At 36.0% G+C, this 10,845-nt stretch overlaps 1 protein-coding gene across 1 annotated transcript; it reads left to right on the top strand.

The window, feature by feature from the left end:
• Positions 1–1,055: 1,055 nt before the first annotated feature.
• TLR8 (toll like receptor 8) lies at positions 1,056–10,577 on the top strand. The gene is made up of 2 exons (XM_089652994.1): positions 1,056–1,172; positions 7,132–10,577. Exon 2 carries the CDS (start codon positions 7,138–7,140, stop codon positions 10,264–10,266), a length of 3,129 nt encoding a protein of 1,042 aa, XP_089509120.1. The 5' UTR covers positions 1,056–1,172; positions 7,132–7,137; the 3' UTR covers positions 10,267–10,577.
• Positions 10,578–10,845: the final 268 nt, after the last annotated feature.

Below are 10,845 nucleotides of genomic sequence, written 5' to 3'. Positions count from 1 at the left end.
GTTCTACCCTGCCACCAGTTCCCCCTATTCCTCCCTCATTGAAAAGGACATGGCTGGTTTTTTTTTTTCAGAAAATAAGAAAGCTTGACAATTCTGTTCATGTAGTGCGACTTTGATGCAACATTGATGCAACTTTAGACATTCTGGCACTTAAGTAGCATCAAACTCGCATCAACTTCAAAACTTTGATGCTATTTGAGTGCCACAGAGTGTAAAGTTGCATCAAAGTTTCATCAAAGTCGCACTACATGAATAGAATTGTCATATTTTCCTATTCGCCATAAAAAATGCGACTTTGGACACATACTTTGGATAAAATGAGAAAACACAGATGCTCCTACACTTTTTCCTTTTAGCCCTCAAAACTGTCAACAAGGAATTTCTAATTCTGTTGCTAATATAGAAATCTTTTTTTTAAATACCATTCTAATAAATTGCCCTACATGTATCAAATTCTATTGTAAGGAAAAAGCTCCAAAAAGAGTCTACCAGATTTTGTCAAATGAATATGTACAGATTTATTCATCTTTGACCCAATATAATATGTTATAACAGATTATGTTGAATGAGTAAGTACAGATTTATTCATCTTTGACCCAATGTAATATGTTATACCCTAGTTGTGAGCACTATTATATTTGATCATGTTTGTGCTTCTTAAACCTAAAGTAAGTTAGTCAACCCCTCACTTGTTGGACCACCTTATACTGGCCACTAATTTGTTTTTTCTTGGACCTTACAGCTAAGCTTTTTATTGGTGCTTACAACTATATATTTTGCATTTGTACTCACCCCCTACTTACACATTGTCAAATTATATTTATATAGATGTATTTATTATTATATTTATAAGGAGATGAAAAATCATCGCAACTTGCAGTATGAAAATAATCTGACAGCAACAAATACTAATATTTATAGTATAGCTCATCACGAGATACGTGTAAAGTTCCCTTTTTACCAACTGAAGTTGTCAAACCGCTTTGGGCTTTTGTATCCGGCTTTATTACTTCCTTTTATGTAGATATGTAATAGTTAAAACTCAACTGTTCAGGAAAATATATTCTAGAATAGAGAGAGACACCTTGTTTTCTTCTCGTGTGGTTTTCTGCTACAAATTGGCAATTTGAAATCCTGGCCTCATTTTAGCCTAGGATTGGCTGACACATCTGGTAAGTTTCTTAATTTACTTGTAGTTACCTAAATATATAAAAACAGAGGTCTTTTTGGAATTGTATGTAAATACAATCTGTACTCCTTAGAGATTTTAATATATTTTGAATGCATATCTCTCAGGAGTAAGAGATACACTCTTATTCCTGAGAGATATTCAGTCAAAATATATTACAATGCTGTAAATGAACTTTAAATCCCATAGAAGAAAAGCTTATAATGGGTATTTTTGAATCACTAATATATAATAATAATAATATAATTTTTGCTTTTAAACTACTTAATATGTTCTTTTATTACCATTTTGGAAGGCTCAATTCCCAAGTTGGCTTCTTTTTCTACAGTGCTATGTTTCCCTGAATGATTGACATTGGTAAAGGTTATTTCCTAAGTCCAGGGGCTGAAGGCTTGTTTAATGACTGGTCAAAGAGCACTAATATGGAGTAGCCCTTAGCTCAAATTGTGGAGTTTATGAATTTCCTGTTCTCATACCATTTAATCTTTTCCATAAATAAATCAATGAGAGGTTCTCAGAATCTGCTGTCCCTTCCAGATTAAAAAAAAAAAAAACCCAACAAAACCCAACAGTGCTATCAAGCTCTTATATCCAGAACCTTATATATTTCATAGAAGGCTTTTGTTTTACATGAGTGTAACATATGTATTATTGTTATTCCAATGTGTATAATTTTGTTTTTCTGTTACTAAACAATTAAATTTTAAGATCCAGTGTAGATTATTAGATCTGATGTTCTCTTCACAGGAACATGATAAATAATTTTGGTTGATTCCTTGAATTGCAGATATAGATACAGAATAAATATATGTTTTTTTAGGTTTTCGATTTTTTTTTTACACACAGGCAAAAAAAATGTACAAATAAAATGTGATCCATTTATGAAGTAGATCTTCTGCGTTTAATAAAATTCAGTGCAGCCAGGGAATGTACGCTTTTACCCTGTGCTTCCTAAAGAGACTGCAGCTTCTAATAATATGATTTTCTGCTGTGCAACTTTCCTCTCAAGCTGCAGAGTAAGTAATGCTGCAGAATGCATAGTGGTAAGGTGAAGTATGTTGCAATAAGCACACCTAATTGCAATATTTAGGGGATTGTGTTGTGTTATAGGGAAAAGGGTGAAATGTTTGCAATTGTAAGAGTTTATGTAGGAAGTTTCAGCTGCACAAGATGAATCTCAAGATGAAAATTAGACCCATTTAGTAGGCAGGATATATTGAACATGTTGATCCAATTCAAAAGTGCCAATAAACTCTCTAAGGCAGCCAGGGTTTCACAGGTCCTATTCTTGGCAGGAGACACACAGAAGGATCGGGTTGTGTTATAGCAGTGGTTCTCAACCTGTGGGTTGCGGCCCCTTTGGGGGTCGAACGAGCCTTTCACAGGGGTCCCCTAAGACCATCAGAAAACACATATTTCCGATGTGTAAAGAGCAGCTACTGCGTAGAAAGCAGCTGCTGTGTTGAAAGCAGCTACTCTGTTAAAAGCAGCTACTGTGTTGAAAGCAGCAGTATTGGAGGTAAAACGACACTCATGAATTATAATTACTGGGTAAATAATTTTATGGTTGGGGGTCACCACAACATGAGGAACTGTATTAAAGGGTCACGGCATTAGGAAGGTTGAGAACCACTGTGTTATAGTATGCAGTGCTTTCCGAATAATTTTGAGGTTTGTAAACTGATAACTGGTTCTCTTCCAATAATTTCTGTTCTTTATAGATGGTTTATTTTTAAATTCTGGATTAAGGAAGTCTTTTTAATTATCCATGTTTTTTGCTGAAGTTGGTTTATGTAGCTGTAGCTACTGTATGTAATATTATCCAGTCAAACATAGTAGCTAAAAGTATTTAAACAAAAATATCTGTAAATAACAAAGCCATAACAACCTTCCATACCTCCAAACTAAAGAACAGCCTACAATGAAAATATGGCTGGAGAAGAATATATGCAAACACAAGTATTAAAAAAGTTCAAATCCTACCAAGGATGTTGCATGCATAGTGTTTATAAAATAGTTAAAAAGTAAAGATTTTTTTTTAATTTTATCTATAAAGAAAAATACAGAACTCTATCAAGTAGCAATTTTTGAGTCTCTCTGTGCCTTTTTTCAAGCTGCTACATTGCTACTATGACTTGGAGTTTTCTGTGTTTGCACTGCTGACCTTTGAAATAACTTCAATAAAATATTCTATAATTTGTACTGCATAAGAAGTGCTGATGACAGTTTTTGCATGGACTAACTAAACTCCTTAGGGCTCATGTACACAGGGCGTTTGAAAAACTTTTGTGACCGCTGGAAACAGACTGCTAGAAAATGTAGGTTAAAAATGTCAGTTTAGACACCTACCGCTTTTATGAGCGTTTGCGTTTAGAAGCGTTTTTAAAAGATAACCTTTGGAGACCCTCCCAAATGCCCAGAATGCATAGTAAATAATTAACTATTTGATACATTTTGTGAGAAATAGAGAGAGCAGAAGCAGAGAGAGCAGTATGTGTTGAGATTACCTGTCTTTTCTGGTTGTATTCACTATGGATCCCATTATGAGCATAATGCAGTACATTCTACCATTTTTTGCTTCACGCGAAACCTGGAACTGACTGTGCTGGTGTACTAGGTCCATTTGAATACATGGAAAATGCTGTGCATGCATTTTTGATGAAGGAAAAAAAGCATTGGACAGCATCTGGATATGGATCAGTCTAACCGCAAACGTGCATAAATGCGTTTACACACGTTTACAAGCATTTACACACAGTTACAAGCATTTGGTGTTTGAAAAGCTGATAAACTCTACTCCTGAACATGATTTTTGTGCTTTCAAATAAATGCCTGGAACCTCAACTGCCTGTAAACTACTGTAAACGACTATGTGTACATGGACACATAGGAAAACATAAAGGAGAGTTCAGGGGCTGCTGAAAAAAAGCACAACTGCTCCTAACCTTCAGTTTAGAAGCTGCAGTGTACATGAGCCCTAAGGCTGGGTGAACCTGCCCATGTTCTATGCACCAAGGGTCTGGAGAGAATTATGTGAATCGGACGTAAACTTATTAGGGAATTCCACTAAAGTCTATGTTTAGTGACTCCTCTTATTACATTAGTTTTTAGGCGTAATAGGCAAACTGATGTTCTATAAAGGCATGGGAAGCTGGACACTGTCATAAGGTGCATATACCAATGCAAAAAATGTTTTAAAAAATGATCATATAGTGGGTAGAAGTTCTTTTCATGCAGCTTAGAAGACAAATTGAAAATACACAAATTTATATAACATGCTTGGCAGATGCATAAATGCTATATATGGTGTTAACGAACAATATGATTTTTACAGACAGTCTCAACAACAGTGTACACTTGCAACATATATTTAGTTGTGGAATTCATAATTTTTTTTTAAATCAGGGTGACTTACTGTACATAGAACAGCAGCATCCCAATCTGATTTGTTTGGAGATTGATAAGTAGTTCTCTGAGGCTGTCCCTGATCTTGCTCATAATGTCCTGCTACTAGCCAATTTCTTTCAAACTCTCATTAAGAATAAAGAGACCACAGATGATACAGTGATGTAAAATTGGCTAGCAGCAGGACAATTTTAATTAGCAAGGCCAAAATTATTTGAGACACAAAACACAGGTCACGGCTTTAATACAACATTTTTTAAATACTGCAGTGGATACAGTACTTCAAAGTTGGACAGCAGCAGGACTATTTAAATCAGGAATAATTGGTTTACAGAATGTGTAACCACATTTCATTTTCCTTATATATGTTCTTTGTACCATGTACTTGTGTTAAAAAGTATCATGTTCTCTGTGTATTGCTTCCTTTGTGTGAAAGACCTGGTGATCGTGCCAGTCCCCCCCCCCCCCCCACACACACTTCCCTATCTTAAACTGATCACTCTGGACATAACAGCACATCTATCTCATTGTGGTCAGTTTTCTGGCTGTGCGGGGAGAGCAGCCTGCCTGTCCTTCAATGATCAGACTTGTGCTGACACCCCTCCCCCCACCACACACCTAATCACTGGGAAGTTCAGTGTACTGTTGCTTCTCCTCCTTACCTCTCCGAACCCCTTATGCAGTTGAATACAGAGATTATGTGATTACTTATAAAAAAAGAAAAATGAATTCCTACCTTGTCTTTTATCAAAAGAAATAGTGGGATGCAGTGAACGTTTGTGATATTTGAAGATGTTAATGTGCTCCTGTCCTTTTGTTTCTGAATAAAAAGCAGTTCCGAGAACAGATAGTCATTAACAAGTAAATGCTGCACTTTGAGCACCCCAAAGACCCTACCAACATAAAAAAAATAAATAAATGAAAAACCCAAAATACCACCCTTCTAAATCAGAACCCCATGTTTGAAGCCTTGCAGCCTCCTTCACAAAAAAATGGAAGGTTTGATATGATCAGGACAGCAGCTAAATGTAACCTCAAAACTCAAATCAACCACAAAATACAACTAAAGACAAAGAGTCCACAATAATAAAAGCAAAAAAGGATCACTAAGAAAAATTGCCCAGAAAATGGTCTTCACATGGGCGATTATGTACATACAGCAGATTCCAGAAACAAATGTCCGCATCCAGGATCACGCATCCATCCCTGACTGCAGATAACCACTGGTTGTTAAGATATATGCAAACAGCAATGGCTCCTCCTAGCCTATCATTTCTGTGTACAGGCTGAATGGCCACTGCTGTTCACCTGTGATTCCAGCTGCTGAAATCCATGGATCCTTGCTGCTGGAATACACTGTATGCACATCATCTGGGTGAAAGTGAGCACCCCAAAGACCCTACCAACACAAAAAAATAACAAAAGAAATGAAAATTTTAAATTACCACCCCTCTATATCCAAAACCTATTTTTATGCAACTTTGCAGCTCCTCCCAGAAAAAGAAGGTTTGATATGATCGGGACAACAACTAAAAGTAACATCAAACCCAAAATCAACTACAAAAAACAAGTAAAGACAAAAAGTCCTCAATAATAAAAGCAAAAAAGGCATCACTAAGGTCAATTGTCCAGAGAGCTATCAATCAGAATTAGGTCTCCCTCACATGGGCGATTATGTGCATACAGCAGATTCCAGCATCCAGGATCATGCATCCATCCCTGACTGCAGATAACCATGGGTTGTGAAGATAGTATATGCGAACAGAGATGGCTTCTCCTAGCCTATCATTTCCTTGTACAGGCTGAGTGGCTACTGCTGTTCACCTGTGATCCCAGCTGCTGAAATCCAAGGATCCTTGCTGCTGGAATACGCTGTATGCACATCAACTGGGGGAAGGAGGCCTTAAAGTACAGTTTATCAACTCACTCTAATCTCTTCCTGAGCAGTTTGCCAGCTGTCCTTATCCTAGTATCTACAGCACCTTCTAAAACACTTGGGTGCTTTGTCCTCCCCCTTTTACTGTATAGTAAAGGGGCTGGCTTATCAAAAAGTCTCCTTATTTGTCCCTTTTTAGCTTGCTGGCCACAGTTCAAAAACCATACAGTGCAGTATGTTTAAAAGAAAAGTTCTCCATGCTGAATCTGCACAAAATTTACCAGTAGCATTAATGCAAAACTACAGAACTCACGTCGATTCCATGGTAATGGCAAATCCAAGCCTTATCCCTATTGCCTATTTGCCAAAAGCAGTAGTGATTCTTGCACATGGCATCATTTAGGAAGGGTTGCCATGTATGCATATTTTCATGGACAGTTTGTATTAGGAATTTTTTATTTTTGGGGCTTAGGCAGAGTGAAGTTTCTCTTTAAGATTACTTGTATGTTATGTTCACTTCCTGAAATATAATATTTAAATGAGAATAAACTACCAGGCTAATAACTATTCTTTATTCGTTGCTGTTTGTAAAACTAATAGAAAAAGCAATGTTCAATTTGGTAACTGTAATGCCTAAATCTAATTTAATTTTTTTTTTCAGGACAACATGTTAAGCCTATTAAAGACTCTGTTGTGTGCATTACTAATAAACTGCGGCTTCCTTGGAATTTCTAGCACAATTTCAACGAACAGAACTATACCATGTTCAATCACTGAAAATACCACTTCTGTTATTTTTGACTGCAGTGCTCGAAATCTGAAAACAGTACCTTCTCCTACCAATTACACATCAAATGCTGTGGAACTTCTGTTATTTCAAAACCGTATTGAGACTATTTTTAAACCCTCTTTTCAATTATGGGAGAACCTTACAAAAATAAACCTTAACTGGAACCACTATTCAAAGGCAAGACTTGATAATAGCAGTATATGCAAAAGAGGTTTGGAGATCAATAATGAAACGTTTGCCAATTTAACAAAGCTAGAACATCTTCGCATTGATCACAACTATCTCTGTGAAATTCCCAAGGGATTGCCAAAGAACATTAAAATACTAAGTTTCCAGTACAACAACATTGCATTGATCAATAAAACAAGTCTCTCAAGATTCAGATATCTGGAGGAACTTTACCTAGGCCATAACTGTTACTATGGCAATGCATGCTCAGGTGTTCTTGATATTGAAAATGGAACATTTTCTGATCTCAAGGAATTAAAAATACTTAGCCTCTCATTTAACAACTTAAGCTGCGTGCCTTTGCATCTGCCTTCATCACTCAAACAACTTTACCTAAGCAATAACAGAATAAAAGTTATTCACAGAGGCGATTTCAAAAACTTAGTCAATTTGGAAGTTCTTCTACTAAGTGGAAATTGTCCAAGATGTTATAATGCTGCATATCCCTGTGAATCCTGCACTGGCAATGGCCCTCTGAAAATAGATGACTTTGCTTTCCAATTTTTAAAAAACTTGACCATGCTCCATCTTGGAAGTACTTCACTTACTACTGTATCAAAAACATGGTTTCAAAACCTGACTCAGTTGAAGGAATTAAATCTTAGATTAAATTACCTAATGACTGAAATGGCAACAGGAGACTTTTTTTCTTACTTACCATCCTTAGAAAAACTTGACTTGTCATTTAATTACAATTTGCAGGCATATCCAAATAATATTAATATTTCTGATAATTTTTCTAAATTAATATCCCTCAGAGAGTTGCATATACAAGGTTATGTTTTTAAAGACATCACATCTAAAAACTTGGCTCCTCTTACAAAGCTAAACAAATTAAACATTATAAATCTATCCATTAATTTTGTTTGCCAGGTTGACTTTAAAGTGTTTGAAAATTTTCCAAGCCTAGCAATAATTTACTTGTCCGAAAATAGAATAACGCCTTTTTCAGAGAATGCCTACAACACCCAGGGACTACAAGCATTTTACAACAATCAGCCATCTGACATAATATATAATGGTGTAGAACATTTTAGTAGAGTACCTTCAGGAATAATTACTCCAATGAACAATCTGGTAAAACCCTTGTGTAGTAGATATGGCAAAACATTGGATCTAAGTCTGAACAGTATTTTTTTTATTGACCCTGAAGAATTCCATCCGTTTTCTGATATAGCTTGTCTAAATTTGTCTTCGAATGGCATGGGTCAAGATTTAAATGGGACAGAATTTAGATACTTGCAAAACCTAGCATACTTGGATTTATCATTCAATAAACTGGATTTTGCTTCCATCAATGCTTTTCAGGAACTGAAAAAATTGGAGGTATTAGATGTGAGTTATAACAAACACTATTTCATTGTACAAGGTGTAACTCACCACCTTAAATTCATTGAAAACCTGGCCAAACTTGCAGTTCTTAACCTAAGCTGGAATGAAATCTCGACTCTAACTGAGCCCCAAGTTTATAGCTCCTCCCTAAAAGAATTAAGGTTTGCTGGAAACCGTCTGGATGTATTGTGGAAAAAAGATGACCATCGCTACACGGGTCTTTTCCATAATTTTACAAATCTTTCAATTCTTGATATCTCTTACAACAGACTTATCACCATTCCTGATGAAGCACTGTGCCAACTGCCTGAAAATCTTACAGAGCTGTACTTACATCATAATGAACTAGTGTTTTTTGGTTGGAAAAACCTGACATGCTTTAAAAACCTCAAAATTCTTGACCTAAGTCACAATAAGATTACAATGATAATAGCACACTTGAGAAATTATACAATGTCACTGGAGACTCTAATCATAAATCATAATTATATTCAAACTTTGACAGATGCATTTCTTATTGGGCTCCATAGCCTCACTGACCTTGATTTAAGTTACAATCACATTCAAAATATAAATAAATCCATTTTTTTGTCTGGTAATCAAAACTATTTAAAAGTTTTAAGACTGAAAGGAAATCCTTTTGAGTGTACCTGTGAAATTGTTGACTTCATAAACTGGATTAATAGCAACAATGTTAATATTCCTCGGCTGGCCACTGATGTCACGTGTGCCACACCAGATAAATGGAAGAAGCATGGAATTATCTCTTTTGATATACACACTTGTAATATGGATTTCACAGAACTACTACTGTTTCTTGTATCATTTGTTTTAATTGTCCCATTGACTGTATTGCCAATTATGAGTAATTTATTTTACTGGGATATATGGTATATATACCACTGGTGTATGGCAAGGCTAATGTATAGCAAAGTCCCTAGTTCAGAAACTATATATGATGCATTTATCACATATGATGAGAAGGATCTGGCTGTCAGTGACTGGGTCATTAATGACCTATGTGACCAGCTAGAGAACAGAGGAGGCAAACACATACTTCTCTGCTTAGAGGAAAGAGATTGGGAGCCAGGAAAGGCTATAGTCGATAACATTGCTGAAAGCATTAACCAAAGCAAAAAAACTCTGTTTGTTCTCACTAAAAACTATGTGAAAAGTGGAAAATTCAGAACAGCATTTTATCTGGCTATGCAAAAACTAATGGATGAAAATCGGGATGTGATAATCATAATTTTACTACAGCCTGTTTTACAGCATTCCCAGTATCTCAGGCTGAGGAAAAAAATTTGCAAAAGTTCTATTCTGGAATGGCCTACAAATCCACATGCAGAAAGCTTATTCTGGCAAAAAATAAAAAATGTGCTACTGACAGAAAACATCAGTCGATACAATAATCTCTACACTGATTCCATTGCTGTTGTTCGCTGATTGTTCATTTCTTCATAGTAAAAACTAAGGGGTCTAGTTATTAAAAAAATACAACATTCCCCCAGCTGTCGCAAATAATCCCTGTAATCTGTCCAATATGTTTATTTTCTATGATCAGCAGATCCAACTAGTGGCCATAATGCAGTGTTTCCCTAACCGATATTTTGGTGGTTGTGCAAAGGCACATTTGCACAGCAATCATCTTTTATAAACAGACCCTACTGTTTTATTCACAGTTTGATAGTATGTAATAGTAAGTCCTTGTTCACACCTCGTCTGCTATGATACAATAAAATGCATATTATTTGGCATCACTTTGTTTTGTTCAGTGGGTTAGGTTTACATATATGCGTCATATAAAATAACTCAGGCATGTTTTTTCATGCATTGATGTGCATTGAGATGCTTACAGTGGTTAATGGGAGCACATGAAACGCAGGATACATGCATGTTCATGCATTGCAAATGCATTGTTAGTGAGGCCCTTCTCAGGCAACAACCCATATGCTCCTGGCCTAGCTACTGTACATTTGGAATTTGTCAGGTTCTTATCACAGCTTCCAAGATGCCAAGCACATA

Source organism: Staurois parvus, unplaced genomic scaffold, assembly GCF_062004578.1.
Source record: "Staurois parvus isolate SC_StPar_1 unplaced genomic scaffold, SC_StPar_1.0 ptg000696l, whole genome shotgun sequence".
Lineage (NCBI taxonomy): Eukaryota > Metazoa > Chordata > Amphibia > Anura > Ranidae > Staurois > Staurois parvus.
The sequence above is the reverse complement of the archived record's forward strand: the minus strand, read 5'-3'. Positions and strand labels throughout refer to the sequence as shown.

Coding starts and splice junctions, on each gene's coding strand:
- TLR8 (XM_089652994.1), top strand. CDS start 7,138: ATGTTAAGCCTATTAAAGACTCTGTTGTGTGCATTACTAATAAACTGC.